This window comes from Marasmius oreades, chromosome 4, assembly GCF_018924745.1.
Source record: "Marasmius oreades isolate 03SP1 chromosome 4, whole genome shotgun sequence".
Lineage (NCBI taxonomy): Eukaryota > Fungi > Basidiomycota > Agaricomycetes > Agaricales > Marasmiaceae > Marasmius > Marasmius oreades.
This window is the reverse complement of record NC_057326.1, coordinates 1,942,299-1,969,618: the sequence shown is the minus strand read 5'-3', so window position 1 is coordinate 1,969,618 and position 27,320 is coordinate 1,942,299. Positions and strand designations below refer to the sequence as shown.

Sequence of the window (27,320 nt, the reverse complement as noted above, 5' to 3'; positions counted from 1 at the left end):
CTCTCCATGTTACTTCTTCGGAATTCCATCGATTGAAAACAATACACTACTGGATGAGGAAAATCTACCGGCCCGTAGTAATCTTCGGAGCTTCTCCGTCCACTAACCCATTCACTTGTCCTCCACCCACGATCCCCGAGATCGTTTTCTGCAACTCGATCCACTCTGACTCTTTCGGTGTTGCGAGATCCCCTATATCATAAACATAAAGTCTACCATCGCTGCCACCAAGAGCCGCTCGACGGCCCTCCTTACGATCCCATTCTAGCTTGTTCAACGCTCGTCCAGTACCAACACCCGTCGACACCATGGGTACCTGATAGAGGGCAGAAAGGAGTCAACACTTTGGAAGAACTGCTGTTACTAAGATTGCTCACCTCCGTGTCAGCATTCAAATTCCAAATGTCAAACTTCCCTGTCCCATCCACACTCCCAAAAACTGCCGGATGTTGAGGATGCCACTTTACATCGTATACCGGATCATCTGCTTCATCAAACGAGTAAAGTGGAGAAATAGCTTGTGGCATCGTGGTTGAAGATGGCTTAGCCAGAGATTTTGCTCTCCACAATTTTACCGTCCAGTCAACTGAACTCGTCAAGAACAAATCGGAGAAATCCACCGAGCCACTGGTGGGGTGGAAGTGGAGGCCCATTACAGGCCCCGCATGTCCCTTGTACACGTCGTATTGATTCAGTCCCGCTTTAGCTCCTGCACGATCATATCGGTTGGCCTGGTATACGTTTCCTTCCTCTGTTCCGACCCAGAACGTCGTCGTTTCATTGTCTGGGAAATCCATGGTCGTGATGGCAACTTCACCAGTCTTGCTGTGACCGGCATGGATTAGCTCCAGTGTTTCCTACGGAATGAAAGAAACCCTATCAGGAATACAACATCGCAACCTCCAAGGACACACACCTGAGGCTGAGCCAGCATATCCACTAACCAGCTGCAAACGGTTCCATCTGTGCTGGAAGTGATGAGATTGTGTGCGTTCTGTGTCCCTACCATCTGCATAGCGTATACAGGATGAGTATGGCCCGAAGCAGACAATGGTGTCTTCAACACAGGAAGATGCTTTGCTCGATTATCCCATAGCAAGATTTGTCCGGAATACGTCCCACCAAAAACCAGGTTTGAATGGAAGGGAGAGAATGTCACTGAGAGCACGTCAGACTGAGGAGCCAGGTATCAATTTCAAACGCAGTTGAACGGCATGCAGAAGCGCTCACGGACTTGAGAGTGAAACACGAATTCTGGCCGTTCAAGAAGGTGAAGATTCCAGACAGCGACAATACCATCCGGTTCGTTCAAAGCAGCCGGATTTTTGTTATAAGATGCGACACTAAGTTCGGGATACTGGCAGCAGAGCTTAGAGGACTCTTGAAGTAGTCGATTTTCTTCCCTCACCTGTGGCGACCAGTCTAAATCTGTGATAGACCTATTCTTACCGTACCGTTCGTCGAAGAAGGCACATATCCGCTTGATTCGACCCTCCGAATCTTCCCTGAGAAGAGCCCAATAGGTACAAAAAGGCGGACAGTAGGAAAGTATACTGACCCTCCGGTCTCTGTCCCTACACGATAGTCGCGGGTATAGTCATACGAATTCAGGGCTTTGTAGAATATCTTTGTCGTCGATTCCACAAATTCATATAATTCGGGTGCGGATAATATTCCTGCCAATTCTTCGGGAGGTATTTCTATCCATACAAATTCAATTGAAGGAACAGAGAGGTCTCTGTAGAACAACACGAACCTCTGATCTCCTCTTCAATCTCCTTGTCAAGTTGAACGCTTTCCGCCTCCAATTCTCGATCTTGAGCAGCTTGAAGTGCTTCCAGTTCTGCTTCAGTCAAAACACGGTGTCGTGTATCTTCTTCTGCATATTCTGCATGTTCAGGAAACTCTGTCTCGACTTGAACTTCTTTGTTGTACATTACTCGCTCCTTTCGAGGAAGCTCAAACAGCTCTTGTTCCACGTCTATTAGATCGGGAAGAAACCGCGGCGTCATTTCTCTATAAATGAATCAGAAACCAACACAAAAATCCATTGTCATTCCTACACACCGGTCCAAAACATTATCTGTCGCTGAACTCGCCAACGTTGTTCCAAGACTCATTCGATCTGACTGTCTACTCGCTCTTCCAGAAGAAAGATTCGGCAGGCCATGTTGTACTATAGAAGGTGTACCAGGAACCGAGGACGAAGGTGTTAAATCACCACCGCTGTCCACTCCTCTGGGTTCTCGTAATAAGGATTTGACAAAGTCATCTATATCGTTTGATCTTTTGGGCGTGGGGGGTGTTGTGCTTTGCTTAAGGAAAGGACCGTGTTAAAGTAAAAATTCTGCGTGGCGACGGGTTGGTTGACACTCACATCTGAAGGTCTTCGATTAGGATCTGCACTTTGCCTCTCTAGTCTGGCCTTTCTGAGTTCTGCAAGCTTCGCCCGTTTAGCTTCGATTTCTTGCCGACGTTTGTCGGAGGTGGACATGATGAAAGTTGGTCGCCGGTTGTGGTTGTGATAGTGAAGTCAGAAACACTTCGAAACTAAATAACAAGCGTGACACTGCGCGTCGCGTCGCGCGAGTAGCAAAAAGGTAAGAGGGCGGTCCATATCCATGAGCGGCAGTCAATATCTCGTACACCATTATAGATAGATGGATAATGTAAATCTAATCTCAGTCTCTCATACGAGCTGGAATAAATCTCCGTACGACAACCTCTCTGACTGAATACTTCGAAAAACACGCAGGGGAAGTCATAATGTCCGAGGACACTCGAGAGCGGGAAGGTATTGTCACGTAAGACAATATAAGAGTCTAAAGAGCAAGGTGAGGGTCCTCCAGCATCCTGCACAGGGCCACTTACCTTCATCACTTGCGAATTCACGCGGTTAACGGTGCCAAGCCACGACCAGGCAAAAGCTGATGCGTTTTGTAGATTCACTGTCGAATTTTCTTGATCCGCGGGATCCTCGTAAACAGGACATACTACGACTGCGAATCTGATTCCTCATTGAATAAAAAGAGACGAACGTATATTGAGATGAATGCACATACTCTGCGTGTGTGAAGACTGGACCTCGTTTATAAAGTAGATAGTCAACACAGAACTTCAGCCCATTCTTCACCACCCACCCTAATGAGCGATAGTGGTGGTAGGCAGCGTAATGGACGAGAAACGGGTTATCCAGCTGTAACCGCAGGGGTGGTGAATTAGGTATTGGTGGTGCGAGGTTGATGTGCTGAAACGTAGTCCATAATTGTTCTAGAGTCAGAGGTTCATCCTGGATGTAGAAAAGGGATGAGTTCGGAAAGGGAAGAGCAGCGATGAATGATTACAGCATGAGGGTCTATTATAGTAAGACAGTCGAGGTTCCACGCGAGGAAAAAGGCTTCACATAAGGTGAGTTGTAAGTGTTCGATATCTTCAATATAATCATCATCCTCTTGTCCCATTTGAAGCGGGAGTTCGACGACACTTCGCGATGCCTCAAAGGCGGGCGGAGGCTTCCATGTAGCACCAGAAGGTATGTCAGGGCCAGACAATGCAGGAACAATTATACGCCCTTCTGTTTCGAAAATGGCTTCTGCTTCAGCAGCAGTTGCTGCAATAGCTTGTGCTCGATCGAGTTTGAACTGTTTTCTCTCTGCTCTTCGTTTTTCCCTGAGTTGCTCAGAGGTAAGTCCTAAACGAAGAAGTGAATGCGATAGGGGATTGGTCCTTCGAGTAAAATGGAGCAAATGTACCCGTGCGACCAGCCTTTCTGTCATTTATTTGTCGTGCAAGCCAGCTAGGTTCACTTCGAGAGAGATCGCCTTTACCAAAGAATCCCTTTTTCCATAGGACTTTTGAGGATCTCGGATCGGTAATCCAGACAGATTTTGTTGCGACATCAAGATATCCTTCGCAGTGAGGATTGACGACCTCGTTCAGGGAAAGACCGAGGAGGCCAAGAAGGGAACGGACTCCGTTAGGAAAAGGATTGTGAAAGATAATAGGAAGGGGATGTGCATAGATTCTGCTGTTTTCTGCGCGACGAGCACCACCCTTGTGAGGGCCTGTTGTATTCCTATGTCGACCCCCAGCCATATATACCGTGACGGAGCGGTGGGGAGAGTGGAGACTTGGTGTGACTGACCTACAGTAGCACGATCACGTGCGGTGTTGTACTTCGCTTGGGAACGTTCATGGCAGAAAACGAGGCTCCGGCGATGCATGGTCCTCGCCTCGATATCTCCAAGCTACAGGACAAGAAGAACAAGAAATTGTCACGAAAATCCACAACTATCATAGCAAGATTTCCTATGACCACTAGCAACGACAACAATACAGGTCTCTTGTCCCCTCCCTCTCAGTCAAAGGAAATGCAAGCCGAGCAGGAGCAAGAGGCCAGACAGTTGATTAGTCCTCCTCCAGAGGAAGAGCTGAGATTCTCTAGACAGCCTGTGAGCTCCTCGTCCTTGCTCGTCAGAACGTAATGACCATAAAGCCCTGCTGCAGATCGCTTCTTTACTTTCGTTAACCAATTCCAAACGTAAACGCTCAGTTCAGTCTACACATAATTACAGCCCACAAGTCACTCCCAATCCTAAACCCCGCAAGCAATCTAAACAGACTCAAGCTATTATTTCTCCTACAAAGTCCAGACTTCACTACATCGAATCACCCCATGCTAACAACCCCGACGCGGATTTCGTTGCGTCTACTCGGATTCGAGCGAGATTATCAGACGAATCAACAGCATCGAATGCAACTAGGCGAGGGAGACGTAGCGCAACCCCGATCGTTATTCCATCCTACGAACCACCGAACGAAGTTTTCACTCCACCGAGGGAAATAACGCTCACCCCAAGTCCCTCCAAACCCAAAAGGGCACCCAGGAAGTCGGTGCGAAAGGCTTTATCGGTGAAGATCGAGCTCCCATCCGACATGGATGCTCTTCTGAAGGAGCCAATGCCGCCTGCCAGTCCGACGGATGATCCTTTACTGCTTAGTGGGCCAGTAGAACCAGACGAAGCCCTGGAGAAAGGAACACCGATGGAGGTCGTTGCTATCACTCCTCGCAGACCCACAAGGGGAGGAGAAGTGGAAGCGAGCCTCCCGCCATCGTCGCCCCCTTCACCTCAATCTCCATTACGAGACAACAATCACGATCTGCCTGTATCGTCATCGCCCATCGATGGCGTTGACTACTTTTTCCCACAAGAGCCCTCGAATTCCTCCATGCTGACCTCGGATGACGACGATGACATTGACATGGATATCAGCCTGGCCGACGCTAAGGGTCCAATCCCCACTTTTGTCTTACCTCCACGCGGCAAAGTTGATCAAAGCATTGCCGAATGGAGTGATGAAGAAAATGAGGACGTCGGAGCTGAACATTTACGCAAGGGAGGTGAGGAAGTGGGTCAAGGTGAAGGCGAATACACTGGCAAGTGGAGAATGTGGAAGGTTAGGACCAAGACCGATCCTCCCAGTAGTGCGACGAAGATGAGAATGGATAGTTGGGGAAGGCCCGTTAGCCCGTATCCCCCTGAGCTTTTGCAAAGAAGTGGCAGTCCATCACCAGGCGGGCGTGTTGGGGACGCCGATAACACGGTGCATATGGTTAAAGAAGATGCTGGAAAGGAAAGCGAGCAAGAGCGGGATGCCAGTATGGCCGAGGCTGAGGGAAACGAGGAGGAGGACCGCTCAATGAGTATCGAACCGCAGGTCCGTGGTGAAGATGAAAACGCTGGTGCAGAAGAGGAGGAGGTCCGGGCCATGAGCATCGAACCCGATTTGCAGGACGATTCTGGAACGGAGGATGAAAGAGAAGAAGAAGAGGTCAGGGAGATGAGCTTTGTGGAGGAGGGCGAACCTTGTGGTACTACGCCTGATGATGCTCTTCCCTCTCACTCGACCTCTTTCGCCCAGCCTGATGTAGGATCACCGCAGCGAACTTTCCCTCGTCTTTCCCTCGCCGGCACACCGTCACGCCCTAGATTGCCGACAACCATCCCCCTTTTACGAGACCTCTCCTTCCTTCAGAAGTCGCCCGTTAGGAAGACTCTTGAACCGTTTAGCGCAACGTTGACAAACACCGGACGGGGTCGTCCCCCCAATGGTGATGGTCCCCATATCGACGAAGATACACACCAGGAAGAAGAAGCAGCGGTAACGGGACAAACTGAAGTTTTGGAACGGGAGAATGAAGGGCATGATACGCAGTCATATGAGGATGTTGAGGTCGATCTTCCCTGTGGCGACGAGAGTAGTGATGATGAACACGACCCTGGTTTGGTGAAGATAACAAGCTCAGATCCCAGAGCTGCAGCGAGGGCCGCCGCCATATTGAGGCAGGTTCGTGTTGTTTCGTTTTAACCTCTCTTTCGTTGAAATTTGACTTTTCTTGCTACTCTTCAGCATGATTACGACTGCTTTACTAAAATTACAGCTCGTGAGAAGAGACGTCGGCACTCCTCATACAGTGACGCCGTTCATCCTCTCGACAGCCTCAAGAGGACTAACAGGAGGCGCACTGTGACTGCAGCAGGAGTTACGAAGTCACAGCCCGACAAGGCGCGCAGACTGAGCCTCGGTACTGTGGTTGGAGACAAGGTTTATATTCCGGGCAGTCCTGTTGTCACACTCGGCGGATTATTAGACCGGGCTGCGAAGGAAGTGGGCTCTGCCGAAGTAATTGAACTGGGAAGAAATAGCACCAAGGCTTTCGAAACGCCGCTACCTTCTCTTCGGCGTCGCTCCCGTTGTGAGGAAGATAAGTTGGAGTGGACGAGGGAGGATTGGAAGGCACTTGATGCGTGTTTTACGGACGAGAGGATTGCCCTCGGTGAAGGAAATCTGGACGTTGACTCCATGGCCGACGTGGATGCCGTAGATCTGGATAAAGTTATTGATAACTTTCTGGAGCTTAGTGACTTTGAGGAGCTCAATATAGACTCGGGGAGTTCATGGTCAAGGCAAGTCTGACTTCATAGTATTCTAGACTATATTTCGTTTAAACGTTTTATGACAGGGAAAGCTTACGGACACGGGCTGAAGCTATCAGGAAGAAGCAGAGGGGCGGCAAAATTGCGCCGCCCACACCTCTAGGGACATCGTTGCGTTCCCAATCAAGAATTTGGTCTCCCATGGGTAGTGGTATCAATTCACTTCCCTCGTTCAGCACGCCCTCAGCTCCTAACCGTACCCACTCGAATACCTGCATCCCTACATGGACGCCTAAATTGACGCCTCTACCAACCAGATCTGCCTTGCCAGCTCCTATAGGGCCCGGGGCCCCATTTAGCACACCCAGACCCGCTTTAATGGCACCGAGGTATGGATATCTTCTAGAAGAGGCAGAACGTGTTAGTCGGGGAAAAGCAACGGTACCACTGCTAGAGGATCTTGAGGTCAACGAAGAAGTCGACGAGGAGATCCATGAATCTGGGGAGGTGGACGGATCGCCCGAAGTCTCTCTCGAGTCCACTGATGGATGTGATTCCCCTTCCGTCCGAGAACCACAAGGGCTTGGTGGACGGATGAAAGGCCTTATTTTCTCCTACCTCCCCACCCTTACTAAGGACTCCAATAAGCGTTCAAAGGAAGCTTCTCATCCTCATGTCGGATTACCGCTCCCGCCTCCTGAAGTTCTATCGAAACAAAGAGGGCCGATTGCTACACCAGCTAGATCGGCGGTACCACGAGGACCGGCACCGAAGGATCTGGTATCGCTGAACCACCAGGATTTGCCACCTAAGACGAAGGTACTTGAGAGAAAAGAGCCGAAGAGGTTGGTGGACCTAAGGAAGGTGCAACCGCCGCCTGACCCCGAGGCTCGGAGGTGTACAGGCGCTGGAGGTTTGAGGAGGAAGGGGAGTGTTAAGGATCTAGTGAAGAATTTCGAGGAGATGGAAAGAAGTGTAAGTAGCCTTGGTGTGCGAGGAGATCCTGGATTCAAGGGGAAAGGCAAGGAGGCGGTGAGACCTGCCTGGAGACCATGATTTTACTAATTTTCCCCCTTCTCGTCGAGTTGAGAAGAAGCACGATATGACTAAACGATTTTTATGATCTATATATGACCCATGGTATTACTCCTCTTTTCATCTTCGACAGTATGTTTCCCTTGTCCGCTTCAACCTCTGTTTGCGATACATGATATATAATCTCCTCTACGCCGGGCGCGTCTAGAGCTGTATAGTAGCCCATGTATGGGCCTTCCCCGCACAACTGAAGGATATTTGTTGCAGTCTTTCAAATTGCAGTGAGCATCAAGTCACGGTGAACGTAACACAGACACTACCCCTTTTGAATTTCCTACCTTTCACTCGAGCTGTTGCGCTCTGCACCCTGGACCAGAGCATTGTTAATACATTGGGCGCAATTGATCTCTTGAGAAATGATTTCGGACATGAACTGGGTAGTCGTACATTAGATAGACAGAGTTCGGAAGTTGCCGAGATTTACTCTGTCGCCGACGCCTGTGGTCGCGTCCACACACTGTCTTCCTTTCATGCCTCGCCCACCCAAGTCCAAATCATACAGTCGAGGACAAAAGCGACCAACTGCTTCCAGTCTATCTCCACTCAACCTTAGGCCAGTCGATTCCTCAACTTCGAACACGGAAAACACCAACAAAAGATTAGTGGCGGAACGCGCTCAAATACGTGAATCACGCGCTAGGCAGAGAGCAGAGGCTAGGAATAAATTGAAACAGGAGGTATGGTTGCAATTGATTTCTAAATGCTGGACCTGCTACTGCCCAATCTAGGGAAACGACCTCTTCAAACAAGCTAGATACTCTGAAGCGGCAAAGAAATACGAACAAGCCGTCAACCTCGGCGGGAAGAAACCTGTTCTGTTGACAAATTTAGCTGCAACATATTTAAAACTTGGGTTGTGAGTTCATCCATCTTCGGCTCAACGTATGTATCACTCACTTTGATGAACAAAATTATAGATTTGATCAAGCCGAGGAGATTGCTACAGAAGCTTTGATACACGACCCATCCAATGTAGAGGCTCGTTATCGTCGTGCCCTCGCTCGAAAGGAACAGCGACGGGCCATAGGTGCTATAATAGGTCGGTATCTTGCTATATCCCGCCTCTATATGTAGCCAACCTTTCTCTAGATTTCGAAACCATCCTTCGATTCGATCCTGGCATACCGGACGTCGCCTCTGAGTTACGAGCTACGAGAGTCCTCGAACAAGGCGAAAACTCCTTTTCTGACGACCAGTTCACCGAGAGTGAATACGAGTGGCCACCGTACGACAAAGACGACCGAGCAGAAGTAACCTCCGACTCCGGCTCTAGTGACTGTGAACATAGTGGTAACGGGATATCCTGCAAGTACTACAACCAAGGTCGATGTACCCGTGGAAATGAGTGCCTTTACTCGCACGCGCCTGACGACAGAAGCATTCGGGATAGATTGTAAGCCGAACCCACTCCTCCTCGGCCCTTCTACGCGCTGATGAATCGTTTCAGGGGAAGAAACGTTTGCCTATTCCACATCCTTGATTGCTGCGAATTCGGTGCAAAATGCATGTATTCACATGACAAAGCCTACTTGCCGGACAAAGGATGGTGGAAGAACGAGGAGCTGGTAGAAGCATTATTTCAAGAGGTCTTGATGGTTCGTTTGCACATCCCCCATGGCGAAGACGAAAGACAAGTGGTCGATATGATACACAAGCTCATAAGCAGCAGCCGTCTGAACCCTCCCCGCGATATCGACACCATCCGGACACGAGGAACCTGGGGACACAACCTCAATCTCCTCCACAAAGCTAGGGAAGAAGGCGAGTCTTTCGTCAACGCTCTGGTCGCGGTTGCCACTTCTCCCGGTTACGTGATGGTCCTTTCTCTCCGCTGTGAGAACTGGATTCAGGACAACAAACAGTTTGTCTGCACCCTTCGAGAGAAAGTCCACATCAAACAGGTGTTCACAGCGAAAATGGCCCTGTCGTTCATGAACTCTCGGGATTTGTGGGGTATCTTCATAACTGACTTCGGTATCGCGGACGCGGAGAATAGCAGGCTCCTGAATAAAATTGTCGAATATGCGAAAGCCGGCGGTCTGGTGGCCGTAGGGGGGCTATTCAGCAGGCACATGAGCAACCCGAGACTACAATTGTTCTTCCGTGCCTGGGGTCTTCCGTGGGACCTAGGCGCTTGTGATGGTACTAGTGCTACATTCGAAAGGAACCCCGCATCCGAAATGGTCCAAAAGAACCCGTCGTTGCCTTCTAGTAGTAACATGAAAGCGGTTCATTTGCGGGGCGTCGCCAAGGAGTGTGCCGTGTACTTGTCAAACCCATGTTCTGCTCTGCCTACCAATGACATTAAAAGGACTGAGGAATTCGCGGTCGTGCGTACGCGGATCGGCAAGGGATATTTCGGATACATTGGAGGGAATGAAGAGGGGGTTTCTGTGACCATTCTTCTCGCTATGCTGGGCTTGTTGGATGACACGACGGAAAATTCCGGACTGCCAGATCTTGTCCGTGGCCACGTCCAGAATCTTCTACAACCGCGCAATCCTTTGTACGATGATAGTCGGCGTGTTCGACGGGCTGGTAGAAAGGCGTGGTCTAACACGTTGACCGAAGGACTATTGGATGCTGGTATGGATCGATATGAGATTCGGGATTTAGTACGAGCAGGGTCTGGGCCAAGTTTCGATTTTTGATAGGATTTAAGTGGCTCCGTGTGCAGTGCGGGATAATGCTAGTAACTAGTTACCTGACAGTACTCTATACTCACGAACGGCCATAGTTCCGAACTTCAAGGACGGAATATGACTGACAGGACTTCCCAAGATGGCAAGTCAAAACATGGGCAAAGCTATGAGGTGCTCTGAAGATTGCACAACACTGTCGCCAGCTTTAGTGAGATAAATGAATTCGGGACATGAGATACGGTTTATCCTCAAACCCCCACCATCTCCTCGTACGACCGTGTACGGTTCTTTCAGCTGCGATTTTTCGCTCACTGATCTCTTTCCATAGGGCCCAAACATGTCCTCGATAGATACTGTGGCTCGAATTGCGTTCATTGCATCAGACACTCTGCTTCATTCGTTACAGCCGAATTCTTCCAGTTCACACTACTCTTCAGTGTTTGACAATGTCGCAAGGGCATCTAAGCGAACCCCGAATGTCCTCCCAGTGCCTCATCTAGCCGACCCAGCTGCAGCCATCAAACGTGCTTCGTCAAATTCAGCTCTCATCTCCTTCACTTCTACATCAACCTCACAGTCAATCACAAGACTCGTTTTAGCCTCTTCAGAGCTCTCATCACTCCCTCTCGTCCTACACATCGCCGTTAGAGACGACCTTTCGGATGCGCTACTCTTGCGGGCCGTCGGACCGTTTTTCCTTCTTTCCATCAATGCTCAGCAGGCTCACGACAATGCGCTGCTAGCTTCAAAGTTAGCCCGCTCTGAGAAAAAGGCGGTCGTTCACATCTTCTATTCAGATGCTTCGTCTCATGATTCTCCTGCGGAGGAAATACCCGAGGAGCGAATCGTATCGTTCTTGTTCGAATCTAATCCCACCGCCACTATCAGCCACCTGAACGGCAATGGTCATGTTAATGGTTCTAATGGGCATACGAATGGACACGTTAACGGCGCTAACGGCCATTCAAACGGACACGCTAATGGTTCTAATGGTCATACCAACGGTCACAGTAATGGCCACACGAAGACGAACGGCAGCAACGGTCACCTTAATGGCCACGCCAACAGCGGATACAGCCATGAAGACGAACACCCCGCACTTCATGCATTGTTCAAGGCCTATGAACATGCTTCCCTCAGCACAGTCTCGCTTGTTCGACGGCCGATAAGACCGTTCGTCGCCAAAAGTCCGCCAGAACCACACACTGTTATCTTCTTATTAGGAAATGGCGGACTTGACATCGAGATCGACGGTGTTGCCTTTGCGTCGGTATCCCTCCTTTCACCTCTGCTTCCATCTAGGATTCTTCATGAAATCCCGTCCTCCGTATCTCGCGTGGTAGTGCTGGAACAAGCCAGTCACTGGTCCATGAAATGGCTTCCCCTATATCTTGATGTGGTCAGCGCGTTGCAGAAAATCGAACCCTCATTACGTCCAACTGTTCATTCAGGTGTCTTGGGAGACTTGGCGAACATCACTCCGGCCGACATCTTGAAGCTGCTCCAGCACGCTAATACGTCTATGCCTTCATCTCGCCTCACTCTGGGATCCATACCCACATCTCCCACCTCATCTCATGCAGAACCACACGTCCCCAAACATGAGCTTTCTTACACGAAGATTCTTTCCCACCTCTTCCAGGACAGGCTCGATGTATGCAACTCGCCCTCCCTCGTTGCATCTCAAGGAGAGATTGCGACCACCCCGGAATTCGCCCTTGGTCGTGTACGTGGCCAGCTCGGACAGAGGGACGAGCTCGTTGCAGCCGTTCGAGAACTCCTCCAGGTCCCCGACTTGAACGCCAATCTACACTCCCTCCTAAGCAAGTGGGTGCTAGCCAAGGACCACGCAACTAAGGGTCGTGCCCTAGGAGATGATATCGTGAAATTCCTTAAGGCAACTCCCGTTTCCCATACTGCAGCCTCCCGAATTCTATCTCTCCGCGCTCATTTCCCCGCCCGATCTCGATGGATCATAGGCTCTGATGCGTGGTCCTATGATATTGGCTCATCTGGTCTTCATCATGCCATCGCTTCGGGACTAAACATCAACATTCTCATCATCGACACTATCCCTTACACTGCTCGTAACACCGGTGACCCAAGTCGCCGCAAACACGACGTTGGTTTGTACGCCATGAACCACGGAGACGTCTATGTGGCTAGCGTTGCAGTCTACTCATCTTATGCCCAAGTCCTACAATCGATTATGGAAGCGGATGCGTACAACGGTCCCAGTGTGGTTTTAGCATACCTTCCCTACAGGTCCGAAGACGCTCCCGCCTTGGACATTGTTAAGGAAACCAAACTCGCCGTCGACGCTGGCTACTGGCCGCTCTACAGGTGGGATCCAAGCAAAGAACGCGTGGGCAAGGAACCTTTCTCTTTGGACTCGGATTCCGTCAAGAACGATCTTCAACAGTTCTTGGATAGACAGAACCACTTGTCCCAGCTTGTTTATTCCAAACCCGAACTTGCTACTGAGATTGTGAGCAGTCTTGGTGAGAATGTGAAGGAGGCGAGGAAACGGAAGGCTACCCAGTCTTACAACGAGTTGTTGAACGCACTCGATGCTCCTCCGGTCACCATCTTGTATGCCTCTGACGGTGGTGCAGCTGAGAAAGTGGCGAAGAAGTTGGCTAGTCGGGCTAAAGTCCGGGGGTTGGAGGCTACTTTAGGAACGATAGATTCGATGAACCTGGATACCCTAGCGAACGAGGAGCATGTGATGTTTATCACTTCTACAGCAGGTCAGGGAGAACCACCACAGAATGGTCGTCAGCTCTTCAAGGCTTCCAATGCCGCTGCAGCTCGAGGGGACAAGCTCTTCACCAAGCTCAAGTATGCCGTCTTTGGAATGGGTGATAGTAAATACTGGCCTCGACCTGAGGATGCTCACTACTACAATAAGCCCGCCAGGGATTTGGATGCTCGTCTCGAAAAGATCGGCGGTGAACGAGTGATTCCCCTCGGACTTGGTGACGATCAGGATGCGGATGGGTACATGACTGGTTATCAAGAATGGGAGCCACTGGTGTGGAAGTTGTTTGGTGTTGACTCTATCGAAGTCACCGAGAAGGAACCCGATCCTATCACGAACGAGCATATCAAAGCCGCCTCCAACTACCTCCGTGGAACGATCGCTGAAGGTCTTTTGGACACTTCCACCGGCGCCTTGGCTCCTAGTGACACCCAACTTACCAAGTTCCACGGTATCTATCAGCAAGATGACCGTGATATTCGTGATGAACGTCTCGCTCAAGGTGTTGAGCCTGCCTATGCGTTCATGATTCGAGTTCGAATGCCCGGCGGTATATGTAAGCCCGACCAGTGGCTGCAGATGGACCAGATTGCGGACGAACATGGATCTGGTACCTTCAAGATCACGACACGACAAACTTTCCAATTCCACGGAGTCATCAAGAGGCATTTGAAGCCTGCGATCAAGGATATCAACCGTGTGTTGCTTGACACATTGGCTGCATGCGGTGATGTCAACAGGTGAGTATATGAAAGTCCAGACAGTTCTCGCTATCTTATACCGCTGTTCATACAGAAACGTGATCTGCTCTTCCATCCCATCCAAATCCAAACTGCATGCCCAAGTGCACCAGTTCTGCGTCACCGTTAGTAATTATCTGATTCCTCGAACTACCGCGTACCACGAAATCTGGCTGGACAAGAAGATGGTAGCTGGTGAGGCTTTGAAGGTTGTTGAACCTGTCTATGGCGAGTTCTATCTCCCTCGTAAAGTAAGATCCCCAAAGTCAATCTCCGGAAGTTAGTCCTGATCCACTTTCGTACAGTTCAAGATCGCGGTCGCGGTACCTCCCACCAATGACGTTGACGTTTTCGCAAATGATCTCGGCTTTATTGCGATTGTCGAGGAGAGTGGCAAGCTTACCGGTTTCAACGTTGCCATCGGAGGTGGTATGGGCGTCACCTTCGGCAACAAGAAGACATACCCCCGTACTGCGGACGTTATTGGATTCTGTACGCCTGAACAAGGGAAATATGTTGCGGAAGCTGTTGTGATCGTGCAGCGGGATAACGGTAACCGAGCAGAGTGAGTCTGAACTCCTACCATGACGATGCAGTTGCTCACAAAGTCCATTCTCTAATCTTCTTGCAGTCGTAAGGTGAGATTCGGTGCCGAAGATTCTTAATCTTGTACTAAATTCCTATCCAGAACGCCCGACTAAAATACACTATCGACCGAATGGGTTTGGACGTCTTCAAGGCTGCAGTCGAGAAACAGCTCGGCTATGAGCTACAACCCGCTCGTGCATACACCTTTGACCGAAACATTGACGACTTCGGCTGGACTACTGGAGAAGATGGCAGACATCACTTTACGATGTTCATCGAGAATGGGCGTATCCAGGATGAGCCAGGAAAGGATTTCAAGACTGGCCTACGTGAAATCGCCAAGGTCCACAAAGGAGCCTTCCGTCTAACTACCAATCAACATCTGGTGGTGTCTGATATTCCAAGTGAAGACCTACATCTGATCAAGGGAATCCTGGCCAAGTACAAAATGGATAACCTCAACCATTCTGGTCTTCGACTTTCGTCGTCCGCTTGCGTTGCCTTCCCTACATGCGGTATGTCAAGCTTGATCGTTTTAGGAATATCTTATCAACTTTTGAGTTTAACAGGCCTGGCCAACGCAGAATCAGAACGAGTGGGTAGTTTCATCGTGGCATAGTGTTGACCATACTCAATAAAGCATTTTCTAGTATCTCCCCATTCTCATCGACAAGGTCGAAAGGATTTGCGAGGAGAACGGCCTACGTAATGACTCGATTGTTATGCGTATGACTGGTTGCCCCAATGGTTGTGCGCGTCCATATGTTGCAGGTCAGGCTAAGCCATTTTATTTCTCTAGGATTCATGTACTCAATTCCATTCCAGAAATTGCATTTGTGGGCAAGGCTCCAGGTCAATATCTTATGTTGCTTGGTGGTGGGTACTATGGTCAGCGTGTAAACAAGATATACAATGGCAAGTAAATCATTATGTTCCTACATCTGGCTACCTAACGTGCTCTTGCACAGAATCTGTCACTGAGCCAGAGATCTTGGCCATCCTCCGACCTATGATCAAGCGTTACGCTCTCGAGCGCCACGAAGGTGAACATTTCGGAGACTGGACCATTCGAGCTGGTTACATCGCCAAAACGAACCAGGGCAAGGAGTATTACGATCGGATGGGTGGGGAGGAGCAATTCCAGACCCAACCATAGAGTCCACAGATCTTATATGCATCTTAAATACTGTATGTATACCTAGGATTTCACGTTGTATGTTATCATTTACAAACACAGACTCGCCGTAAATTGCACCTCCGTCGCCATTTCTAGCGTTTCTGATTGAACAGTTAAAAATCGTCAACTAAACTTCACTTCATTCAATAGACATCAGGACAACCACACCAAGCGTGGACAGTTGTACAATACGAGTAGCAATACATTAAACCGGGACCAAGTACTGGGAAAAATAACATGCAAACTGAAAGACCTAACAGGGAGCTAAACCACCGACTCGCGTTCCATCCTCCGCCTCTTTCTCTGTTGATCTTCCAAAATAAGCTGTTCCGCCGCTGTCATTGGTGCAGAACGTTTCTTGCTTTCCTCAGCCTGTGATGCTGATGGAGCACTAGTCGGTTTGAGTGGGTTGGTTCGTTTCAATGGGTTGCCTGCCTTTAAAGGGTTTATTGTCGACTTCAGAGGGTTCACCTTTGGCTTCAGGGGGTTCATCTTCAAGCCGATGGACGCGGATGGAGTTGAAGCTGTAGACGAGGAAGACGAGGTCTCTCCCGTATTGTCCGCGTTGGTAGGCTTTGCACCGAACGAGATAACAACTTTCTCAGACCCGTCATCTCTTTTTAATCCCTCTTCAGCTGGCGGAGAATCGGACGATCGTGGGGATGCTCCATTTTCCGCTTCAGCAGCAGCCCGTTCAATTTGCTCTGCAATGAGCATTCGCTCTCGCTGTTCATCTGATGTGGTCGAGCGCTCTTTCTTCATAGAAGCTTCCTGTTTCAGTTTGCAGATAGTTAGACTTGTTATCAAGACAAAACAAAATCTGACTCACCGCCTTTGCAAGAGCTTTAGGGCTGTTATCAATCCAAGCAATGAACCATCCCTTTTCAGTGTCGTCTACCCTTGCAATCCCACTTCTTCCAAGATGCTTCACGAACTCGGTAAGAGTGACCCAGCGCGTAGCATTCATATGTAGATGGCTCTTGTCTGCGATGTATTCTTGATACACTCGGTTTGCAAAAACTCGCTTCGTACCAAACCTGTAAAAGTTAAGTATGTCAATCGAACGGCGACCACAATATAGGACGGAGTCATCACACCTTCTAGACAATAGAGAGACGAATTCGGACTGGAACTGTTGAGAGAAACTGGCAATATGCTTTCCAGCATGTTCCCCAACTACCAGCATCTGACGCAGATGAGATTCAGACTGTGCATGACACTTGAATCCGTTCTCGTCTCGACATTGTTTTTCGCAGACTTGACAGTACCACCTCAGGCGTTGGAGCCCCTTGGACTTCATCTTGTTTGCGACATATTTTGGGGTTCCGACTGTGAAAGTAACTATCAGAAGCAACGCAGAACGAGAGAAGTGTCCGACTGACCTTCTGCTCGAGGCATGATTGTAGTGAGAAACGGGAGGAGGTAGAAGAGAGGTGATCAAGGGGTGACCGGTGGCAGTGCCCGTAATGTCCTGTGACTAGTGATATCAACGGTTCGGTTCCAAACCACTCTCGATCCGAACCGAAGCCGAAATCCCCGTTCGGCTCGGAATTTCGGTTTTTAGACGAGGCCAATATTACCGGAACGGTTCAATGTGCAAGCCGTAGTTTGTGCCGGTTTGCACCGGTTTCGTGAAAACCCCGGTTCGCATTAGGCAAGTTTTTCCAAATTTGAACAATTTAATAGCCAAATGTTATCCTCATTAATTTTATTTACATAATTTTCTAGACTTGTGGGAGCCGCAGCCCGGCACAGTTTTGAAACGGCTCTTGTCCAGAAGCTGCACTGCCACAATGGCTCTGAACCGAGGTCGGGCCGTTTCAGTAAGATCACGAGCCGCACTGAACGGACCTGACCTCCTGAGGACACTCACACCAGAAAAACAAAAAATTATGTCGAGCTTAATGAAGTGCTGAAAGCAACTAAATCAGTACATAATTTCACATAATCGAAATACGAGCCAAAGTACGGCAATTCAAATTGTCCGATTTTTAAGCTGAGTTTCTCCCATTCAGTACAAAATACGGATCAACAAAAACAAAAACTGAATGTAGACATGTCTAACTGACCGAAAGGTAAGTTGATTTAGTAGAAATCAATTCCCATTTCAGCCAGACCAAATTGCTGGATTTCAGCCATTCAGAAACCTGTGCTGATTGGATAGATGTTGGACTAGCCGATAGTCGGTCTGAATCTCCAAAAATCGGTCTGGCTGTCAACAAGTCTGAAAGCTGAACTGATTCCTGTGCTTTCAGCTAAGCTGATGTGACGCCCAGGCGTCACTGCACTGACGCTCCCACATCGTAGCCACGTTAAGTCAATGACATGGGCGTGTCCAAACGCTGGTGGACTTGCGTCTGACGCTCACATACGCTTCCATGATGCCATGATGGTAGAGGTGCCATACTGTATGAGTGACAGGAGTGACAGCAGGTTCAGATTTCCAGAAAAATTGGGCGTCGCTCATCAACAGTGAGACGGATCTTGGAGGGAGTTCAGCATGCCATCGTCAGTGAATGTATTAGATGTATTTCAAATTTTTCACTTCAAGAGCAGCAAGAAAGTCAGTAATAGTAAGTACACTAAATGGTAGCTAGGGACGGCCATTGATCGACGCAAGTAGAGTCCGATGAGTGCAAACGAAAAGCACATCGAACTAGAAAGATACCTTTGCCACCAGTCCAGTGCAGTTCTACTGCTCGGCATTATCACAACCGATCCCATGTTTTCTTAATTCCTATTTCGCCTTCAGCACAAACGAAATGAGTGCGTATAGTTGGACCTTGGAGTGTGAATGAGCCAGTACCTCCTTGAATATTTCCCTTCGATTTGATTTGATCAGTCGAACTAAGGTGTTGCAAAACATCCCATCCCGCGTTTATTATATGGACCACTATGTATCCAAGACACACAATCAGCTGTGAAGACGTTTAGATTAATATTCGTTAAAGTTGGAGAATTGATACACCTACGGATATCATAATGATTGTCTGTTTGACTTGTTGCATGTTCCATAGTTTGATGATTCTGTGAGCGAAAGGTATCTGGTTTTCAACAGGATCAGGGAGTTGAGGCTAAAAGTGCCTGTCAATTGTTGTATGTGATATAGCAACTGGCTCAAATACGAAGCGTACGAGACGGTAAATCGGATATGTCTAGATGCAAAATAAAAAGGTACATTTTGTGAGTATCTTGCTTTTTTGTAATTGAACGATTTTGTCCTCACATTAACATAAACATTGAAAGCCTTTATATGAGATATTCTGATCTTTTTCGTCATTTGTAGTTTGGGCATGCTTTGACGGGTTGAATGCTGGGGGAGAGATTGAGGATTGCAGTTTACGTGGGAAATCAGATTGACACGTCGTGTCGGGATACTGTACCTTTGTCCCTTCATTGTTTTCAGAACACGTTCATCTCCTTCGCGATTCTGATCATGTCCGATTTTAGTTGTGATTTGAAGAGTTAGTCGTATCATGTGTCAGATAGCTATGGATACACAAGTGCGTTAATCAAGATTATTACACGTGTATAATTTTGGCGAATCACCTTCTCCAAATAACTGCCCCAGAACTCCGGCGGAGGAGATTGACAGAGCCGCACTAGTGGGCATTGGAAAGCTAGCAACTCCTTGTTATGGGAAGGACAATGGTTTTAATGCTTACCAGGGGGTCAACATGAACGATTCGGGCGGTATAAGAGACAGCGACGCTCCTTCTCGAAGGAATGACCGAAAAAGAAGATGTGTGTCTCCCACTTTTCTCATGTTTCTCCCTCGTTCCTTACTTTGGCAAGTTTTACAGCTTCCAGACGTACACAACCATTGTGTTCACCACACTCTATAGATGAAGAGTGTGGTGGAGAAGAGATTCTTTATCCATGTAATCTGCAACCGGCTGACCTTCTTCCAGTACCCTCAAATCAGAATGCCACAGTTTCCTCTCCTCCAAATGTATTCGATCAAGCCCCTCGTCGAGCCCGAAAACGTACCTCAGACGATCCAAGCGCGCTACTTCCGTTTCAGTGAAAGAGAGGTTACTAAATCCTCGGCGCACAAGCATGGAAGTCTCACAGCGGCCAACATCTCTGGCATGTCACCCAGAGAGCATGGCAGGGCAAGGATCGTCGTCGGGAGAGCCTAGGGTTAATTTACGCACCGGTTCAAAGAGTGTTTCTTCTTTTACCAAGAGACCCTTAGTGAGGCGTCACTGTCATCATGGCTCAACTTCCTCTAACACAGATCTGGAGGTCCAGACGTTCTTTTGATGGATTTGAGAAAGTTTGCTTCCGGGCGAATATTGCTTTATGTATTTCGGATTGACGTTATACGCATCGCATTCCTCCTGCAAATCGGAGATACACAGGTTTTGTAATGTGGGAGTCAGGTGTGGGAATGAATAAGACATACCTGGGATCTAAATTGATCCTTCTACAACTCGTACTCCAGAAAACTGAGGACACTCAATATCATGTGTAGAATATGTTTAAGTATACTTTGATGGAGATTTTGTACATACATAGAGGTTGTAGAAGAGTGAGACGAAGGCCACTAGTCTCGGGAGAGGTTGACAAACACCGATCTCCCTTTTGAATAGTCGAATCGAGCGGCGTGTGCAATGATATCATCCAAGTCAATGAGATGTTCAATGTTGCTCAACTTAGATGAATAAGTTCTAGCACTCAAGTGTGGGTAATGAACGAAGGGATCATAGAGGGCTTTGGGCAACTGCTCGTATGGTCATACATGAAGCCGGACATCCTGGCCCCCACCTGGCCTGGGGATGTTCTGGATCCACTGAATTTGACCAGCCATAGTAATGACTGCAGACTTATGTTTGTAGATGATGCAGGTGTTACCCTCATGCGTTTGATGAGGAGAAAAATTAACGCCATCGTGATTGGCATAGGCACGACATGTGCTTTTCAATTCCTGCAGAGGTTTCTGCTCCTGCATGGTGTTGGCTGGTATGAAACACTTGTCAAAAAGCTGCTTCAATTGCCTGATGGCTTCAGGACAATCTGGGCGACGAAGCCAGTGGCGAACATTCGCTGTTTGTGCCATGGTTTTCATCATCGTGGCTTCTGCGATGCCTGCGTACATGAAAGTCAACATATTAAATGTTGGAGAGAAGTTTCGCCACTCACCACCGATATGATCGTTCGTATTGACTTTCTGCAGCGTTCCTATCAAACGTTCAAAGGGAAAGCACCACCATGAACTGACAGGTCCGAATGAGACTAAAAAGTCATAGACATGCCCAGCTCCGTGAATGTTGGTACGGGGAACACGCTCGCGGGTGTGAGGATAAATAGTCCTCAGGCTTTCGACCCAGGTGGTAATGTAATGGCGGAAGTCTTCAGCACAAGAGTGCGTCGTGAGATGTTTACAGCAAATAATAGTTGCTTGAAAGAGGGCCATAGTATGGTCAAGCGCTCGAAAGAGAAGTCTGGCATCCGTGTCATCCAGAGGAGGAACATGTCTGTCTTTGTCACCCTACAGGGTGATGAGAGCGATCGGAAGGTAGACAGAGCTGAGTGTATGCCACTCATCTGCCTTGATGCTGCCTGCTTTCACTTTGCCATAGTTCTTGGGCACAGAGTTGAGCCACGAGGGAGTTATGGTTGTTCGAAGCACATGCTGAATATGGGCGAGGGTCTTGGGAGTGCCTGTTCTGGTAAGAGAAGATTCCCACCTGCGGGGCTGACTTAATCGCTGTGTGATATAAACATATCAGAAAAATAAAAATGAGTGCCTGACATCCAAGTAAACTCACCCAAGTTAGTAGCAATGCAATATAATGGTTTTTCTTGGTAGCTAGCTTCAAAGCGTCCTTTGAAAAAGGAACCTTCGACACCGTCTGGTCCTTCAACATTTTCTTCTGCACACGTCGGAGATAGAGGCTGGAAACCTGTTTGCCTACACCAGACAATACTGTAGGCAAACCAAGATTATGAACCACATATCTCAAGGAATCCAGGTAAGCTTGATTCTCCAGCTGTGTCCAAACCTGATCTAACGTCAATGAACTGTCTCCTTCCAGTGTGTTACATCCATGCCGGACCGATCCGGACCGACGTGACAATCACTTACTCCACTTACCTTAATCTCCGTACTACCTATTAAAGCCTAGACCATCGGCTTGGGAGTCGGCGGTCCGAATGCGGATCCGACTATTGAATCCGTCTCGGACCTTGTACATTTCTATCCTATATAAGATGTACAACTTAGTAGTTACATTCTTTAGAATTAAACTCGACTCTGGTTTCCCAGTGACCTGGTCTAAGGCAGCTTGACTCAGGAAGCCATTGTCCAATAACTTCAGCTACTGTCAAGACTCCGTCATTCTCTTCAACCTCCTTCACTCTCCTCGTCGCTCTCCGACACGCTCCGATCAACTCCGTTTCTTTCCTCTCTTCATCTTAGATCACTCCTCTTTTAGTATATCCTTCAGTACATATCTTATATCTTATCTTATCGTTTCTCCCTTCGGTTCCGTTCAGTTCCGAGTCACTCCGCACGTCCTTAAGACAGTGTTAAGGACAGAGTTTGATGGATTTTCAAAACTGAAGGAATATGTTTTTCTTCTACTGAAAACTCCATAGGCACAGAACCCTTATCATACGCAGTCCACGGCCAGTCATACGCGAAGTGGATGCCATCACTGCTTACTTCAGGGACTGTGGCATCCAAACAAAGGACGTGTCGAAAATGATAATGCACCAGTCCTTCCAGAATGCAATGCATAGCGTCGATAACGAGCATTCGCATCGGATCCCAATAGTCAAGGAGCCAGAAAGATGACCACCAGACGCCATATACCTCGAAAATCCCCTCTCGTTCCTTGATGGTCTTGGCATCCTTCCAAGCTCTGGCCCAGAGACGAAGCTCCTGCACATTCCTCGGGGTCCACTTCGAGTGGTCTGTGTTATAAACCTGTTCCCTTCCAACCAGCTGACAGACACTACATATCATACCAGACATGGGCCCTTGTAGACCAGCTACTTTCCGTGCAGTGGGCATGTCATTGACAGACAGAAGGATGCCTGCCTCTACTGCTGTGCCCAACTGTCCGGTGTTTGAATCGGCCGTATGTGACACTTGAATACCTGGCCTCCATGACATGACGAACTGTTCAACTACGGGACGAAGAAAAAAATCAATGGTGTCATAGGAGGGTTCAACAAGCCCCGGTAATGCGACTTAGTTGACTATGCTACAAGGTTCTTTTTGCACTTTAAAACAGTGCTACGGAGCGATATTTATCGTATTAAGAACTAGAGTGAGCCCGAATTGCTAGTTAAAGCTAGTGCCGCTAGTAGGATGTGCCGTAGGCGCAGCTAGACCAGTTAGAGAGAGCCGTAGATCATGTCAGAAAACTGTATGACCATTCGAAACCTGTAGAACACTATGAGCAGAGGACTTAAGCGGTAATCCACCGAGTTCTACTCTCTACATTCTACTATGCACTGGCATATCAAGGGATTGTACTATTAGAAGACTTGTAGTCTTCACAGAACCGTTCGTAGCAGAACTTAACAAAGTCGAAAGACCTTCATACTAGGAGTACCTACTTCTACGGGGGAATTAGTTGACAAGAAATCGGACATAGGACCGCACAGACTAGGAGAAATTTGATATGACCGTAGATCAAGTCCCGATCTGAGGAAAAGACAAAAAGACATGATACAGATCCCAGATCACAGATAGAGTACCTAGGAACCAGGCAGGAATGAACAACGGATCTCGGAGTCCACGCTGTTCATGTGCTATGGCGATTCGGAACTCTGGATCCATATGCTGGAACTACTTGGACACACAAAGTCCATATGATTTGATAACGTCGAAATGCAGGATAAGGTCCGTAGGCAGGAAATACCATATGGTACGCCTATGTAGGTCCATTCTACATGCTGAAACAAGAATGAAGAACGGTCCAGATTGGTCCAAAACATATGATTCGAATACGGAAAAGCTCCGTAGACAAGATTCTGCACATGTAGCAGTCCCTAGCGATAAGACTCCGCATGGATTCGTAGCTACGGTGCATTATTTTTAGAGATAGAACAAGTAGAGATAGGATTACAAAGCTAGCGTAGAAGTAGTATAAAAGCAGCTCATGTATCCGTAGATAAAAAAGTACTACCCGTGCGTAGGAAAGTCCTGAGTGGGTTGCCTGTGAGTAACTGCTCTTGACACCAATGGAGAGATTTGCCCTGTCTTTGTGCAGTGAAACGATAAGATTTGATTTGAACTATACGAGACCGTCGAGGTCAAAACTAGAGAACTATCCGTCCGTAGGCCGCCGAGGTCTTGATTACTGTTTCGTGATCCGTCGAGGGTCTTAGCGTTCGTGTCCGCCGAGGACTTAGTTTTCGTGTCCGTCGAGGGCAATAGTCTCCAATCGTTTGAATTAGTCTTACCGTAGACGAAATTCATAGTCCCACTTAGTCCACTGGACAATAAACAGAGCCCCTACAAATCTTAGAATCCCGTAGCCGTGGTGTTTTACACTTGCAGTTACACATTGATTTCATAAAAACCTTCATACGATATTGAGACTGTGATCTTGTGCGTAACCTTTGCCAAGCAGTCCACCCTTGCAATCTTTCCTGGTGTGTAGAGTTATTGATAGACTTTACACGGAGGTTTACTAGTTTTTGGGTTGATTTGGTGTTGGTGCTACTCCCGTAGCTCTGATATCAGGTTGACTCTTGAGTGGTATACTTCGCCCTTTACCGGTATGATACCAGCAATGAACATGTACTCGGGGAGGTAATGAATAGAAGGATTGAGGGCGAGATTGGCGCAAGATATAATGCCAACGGATTCATGCGCCCCACGATGTGTTATGCCATTAGGGTTGAAAAAGTCAACGTGGATAGAAAAAGCAAGGGGGATCTTTTCCCCTCGATCGACGAAAAGTTTGCCATCTGGTCCCTTGAAATCCCTAACAAACTCGGCATCGAAAACGTCCTGAACATCAGTTGGACGTTCACCATGCTTTATAGCTTTGAAGGTGGCATCAGTGGCATGGATCGACTGTTCCAGATAGGTTTGATCTGCAAGGCACCTTGCGACATAATCAGGAAAAGAATTGATGAGGTAGGGCTTGATGGGATGCTTTGTACCGTCAGCTCGTGTTTTTAGTAAATGGGTACCGCATTTGGAACGGCCGCTCTCCCCAACGACGTCATTTTTGCAGGTCTGTGGGAGGTCATACTCGCCCTTCTTCCCAGACGGCCGTGCTTTGTTTGTGAACGAGCAGGAGGGACAAGTCGCATATAGGTAGAAGTTGCCGTCAACGTTGAACTGTTTGAACGCATCATGCAATGAAGTGGGCATATCGGCAATAATGCGGTTCTGAGAGGGAGTAAACGAGCTGTTGCAACGACTGCCTTCCGAAGCAGCCATCGACATTGCGAGCCTGACTAACATGACTGCCACCCCAATCAGCAAATTTGTCTGAGCGACTGACAGACCAACGACCATGTTGAATATCACTGAGAGTAGAATGAGGACCTGATTGATCTGATCCATTCCAGACAGGTCAGTTTCGTATAGGTGATCTGGTCATAGCTGATTAGTTGCAGGAAATCGAGGATTGATAAAAACAAAAACTTGCCTGCGTCAACATTAAGAGGTTGTCCTGATTCCGGGAGCAGTGCTACCAGCCCGTGAACCTTGACACTGAAACTCCTGACGAGCTCCAATACTTTCTCGCACTCTTTCTCTACATGATCCTGACCATCGTCTGCGTTTCAGATGGGCACCTTTCCCCGCCGTTTGGCGTTGCGAAAAAGATCCTGTATGTGAAAGAAGCTTTCCTCAACAAAATCGTTTGCCTCATTCAGCCTCATGTGTTGTAGCTCTATTGACAGCGAGGAGAACTCGTCTTGAAAAATTTGACGCTGGTGGTGGCCTATTTTGTCTCGTATATGTGTCAGATCGTGAATTGCGTCACTGTCAACTTTCCCCATCTGAGCTTTAGATGGTGAGGGGGACCGACTTCACACAACTTTGTGGCCTAGAAGGGAAGCATGAGCAAATCGCCATCCTGGTCAAAATGCCGGGGCAGATGAGGGTGCTCTTGCCTTCGCAACAGCTTCTATAGCTGCTGTCGCATCGGAGATGTTAACGGGAGTGAGTCAGTCGGGCAATGACGAGGTGGTTTGCTGTTAAGGACGTGCGGAATGACTCGGAACCGAACGGAACCGAAGGGAGAAACGATAAGATAAGATATAAGATATGTACGGAAGGATATACTAAAAGAGGAATGATCTAAGATGAAGAGAGGGAAGAAACGGAGTTGATCGGAGCGTGTCGGGGAGCGACAAGGAGAGTGAAGGAGGTTGAAGAGAATGACGGAGTCTTGACAGTAGCCGAAGTTATTGGACAACGGCTTCCTGAGTCGAGCTGCCTTAGACCAGGTCACTGGGAAACCAGAGTCGAGTTTAATTCTAAAGAATGTAACTACTAAGTTGTACATCTTATATAGGATAGAAATGTACAAGGTCCAAGACGGATTCAATAGTCGGATCTGCATTCAGACCGCCGACTCCCAAGCCGATGGTCTAGGCTTTAATAGGTAGTACGGAGATTAAGGTAAGTGGAGTAAGTGATTGTCACGTCGGTCCGGATCGGTCCGGCATGGATGTAACATTTGCGCATAGAATTGAGAAGAGGAAGAGAACATTGGGTCATGAGCTTTGGTATCGATGGGAGTGGCGGTTAATGTAGCAGCAGTCAGGTAAGTTTCTAGCATGTTGTCTGGTAGCCCGACACTTTCAGCATGCTCAAAAAAAACTTCAATACCTATAATGAGTATCTCAAAGTGTTACGAACCGTTCACTTTTCAGGCCCACATACCCTGCTAACCAGCACACAGGACCCCCAGCAATTTTCCTGAGTTCTAATCTTATCATAGATCCTCATTATCAGCAACCCCCACTCAATTCACATGTGATATCCCTCAGCAGCCTTATCTGAGATACAGCACAGTCATTACAGCCTTACGACTCACTCTACAGTCACTCCTTATCAATATTTCCCATGTTATCTCTTCACTAAGTATATATTTCACTCATACACAGTCATTCTGACTCAATCCTTTATCTTTCCATTCATTTACATAGTAAACCTAGTCATACATAGATAAGTAAACTGACTCATACATAGATAACAGTAGAGTATATAAACCCTGAGGTTTTGGCACCAAAACCTCAACCTCGATATTTTTAACCCTTTTTAACCCTTTTAACTGTTTCTAACCATTCTCTCTGTAACCTATCTAACCTCTCTTAGTAGTGCTGAATCATATTCTGTCTCTACAGCCACCTAGTGTGAAAATATTATTCCAGCCAGCTTTTAAGCTAGACATC

General features: G+C 48.0%; 7 protein-coding genes across 8 annotated transcripts; 3 read left to right on the top strand and 4 right to left on the bottom strand.

Annotated features, from left to right (window-relative positions):
* Window positions 1-64: 64 nt before the first annotated feature.
* E1B28_007457 (uncharacterized protein) lies at window positions 65-2,550 on the bottom strand (the record flags this gene model as incomplete). Its single annotated transcript, XM_043152200.1, has 9 exons — window positions 2,378-2,550; window positions 2,068-2,315; window positions 1,757-2,016; window positions 1,559-1,700; window positions 1,409-1,505; window positions 1,235-1,357; window positions 917-1,174; window positions 378-857; window positions 65-316 (listed from the first exon to the last, which is right to left on the bottom strand). Exons 1-9 carry the CDS (start codon window positions 2,492-2,494, stop codon window positions 65-67), a joined length of 1,977 nt encoding a protein of 658 aa, XP_043010286.1. The 5' UTR covers window positions 2,495-2,550.
* A 52-nt stretch (window positions 2,551-2,602) lies between these two features.
* Window positions 2,603-4,136, bottom strand: E1B28_007456 (uncharacterized protein). The gene is made up of 5 exons (XM_043152199.1): window positions 3,753-4,136; window positions 3,345-3,691; window positions 3,063-3,289; window positions 2,872-3,007; window positions 2,603-2,822 (listed from the first exon to the last, which is right to left on the bottom strand). Exons 1-5 carry the CDS (start codon window positions 4,093-4,095, stop codon window positions 2,682-2,684), a joined length of 1,194 nt encoding a protein of 397 aa, XP_043010285.1. The 5' UTR covers window positions 4,096-4,136; the 3' UTR covers window positions 2,603-2,681.
* Window positions 4,137-4,170: 34 nt separating this feature from the next.
* Window positions 4,171-8,242, top strand: E1B28_007455 (uncharacterized protein). Its single transcript, XM_043152198.1, has 4 exons — window positions 4,171-4,451; window positions 4,507-6,348; window positions 6,412-6,968; window positions 7,025-8,242. The coding sequence occupies exons 1-4, from the start codon at window positions 4,194-4,196 to the stop codon at window positions 7,992-7,994; spliced, it is 3,627 nt and encodes a 1,208-aa protein (XP_043010284.1). The 5' UTR covers window positions 4,171-4,193; the 3' UTR covers window positions 7,995-8,242.
* A 226-nt stretch (window positions 8,243-8,468) lies between these two features.
* E1B28_007454 (uncharacterized protein) lies at window positions 8,469-10,831 on the top strand. Of its 2 annotated transcripts, XM_043152197.1 has the most exons (5): window positions 8,469-8,710; window positions 8,762-8,889; window positions 8,951-9,072; window positions 9,123-9,426; window positions 9,481-10,831. In XM_043152197.1, the coding sequence occupies exons 1-5, from the start codon at window positions 8,504-8,506 to the stop codon at window positions 10,682-10,684; spliced, it is 1,965 nt and encodes a 654-aa protein (XP_043010283.1). In that variant the 5' UTR covers window positions 8,469-8,503; the 3' UTR covers window positions 10,685-10,831. The 2 variants fall into 2 exon arrangements, with proteins under 2 accessions (XP_043010283.1, XP_043010282.1); XM_043152196.1 differs by having other exon boundaries at window positions 8,469-8,889; window positions 8,951-10,831.
* Window positions 10,832-10,913: 82 nt separating this feature from the next.
* E1B28_007453 (uncharacterized protein) lies at window positions 10,914-16,028 on the top strand. The gene is made up of 9 exons (XM_043152195.1): window positions 10,914-14,176; window positions 14,232-14,427; window positions 14,482-14,741; window positions 14,808-14,814; window positions 14,865-15,279; window positions 15,334-15,359; window positions 15,415-15,535; window positions 15,590-15,679; window positions 15,733-16,028. The coding sequence occupies exons 1-9, from the start codon at window positions 11,013-11,015 to the stop codon at window positions 15,918-15,920; spliced, it is 4,467 nt and encodes a 1,488-aa protein (XP_043010281.1). The 5' UTR covers window positions 10,914-11,012; the 3' UTR covers window positions 15,921-16,028.
* A 2-nt stretch (window positions 16,029-16,030) lies between these two features.
* On the bottom strand, window positions 16,031-17,395 carry E1B28_007452 (uncharacterized protein). Its single transcript, XM_043152194.1, has 4 exons — window positions 17,324-17,395; window positions 17,039-17,270; window positions 16,771-16,978; window positions 16,031-16,712 (listed from the first exon to the last, which is right to left on the bottom strand). Exons 1-4 carry the CDS (start codon window positions 17,337-17,339, stop codon window positions 16,206-16,208), a joined length of 963 nt encoding a protein of 320 aa, XP_043010280.1. The 5' UTR covers window positions 17,340-17,395; the 3' UTR covers window positions 16,031-16,205.
* A 3,284-nt stretch (window positions 17,396-20,679) lies between these two features.
* On the bottom strand, window positions 20,680-21,360 carry E1B28_007451 (uncharacterized protein; the record flags this gene model as incomplete). Its single annotated transcript, XM_043152193.1, has 2 exons — window positions 20,680-21,032; window positions 21,087-21,360. The coding sequence occupies 2 exons, from the start codon at window positions 21,358-21,360 to the stop codon at window positions 20,680-20,682; spliced, it is 627 nt and encodes a 208-aa protein (XP_043010279.1).
* Window positions 21,361-27,320: the final 5,960 nt, after the last annotated feature.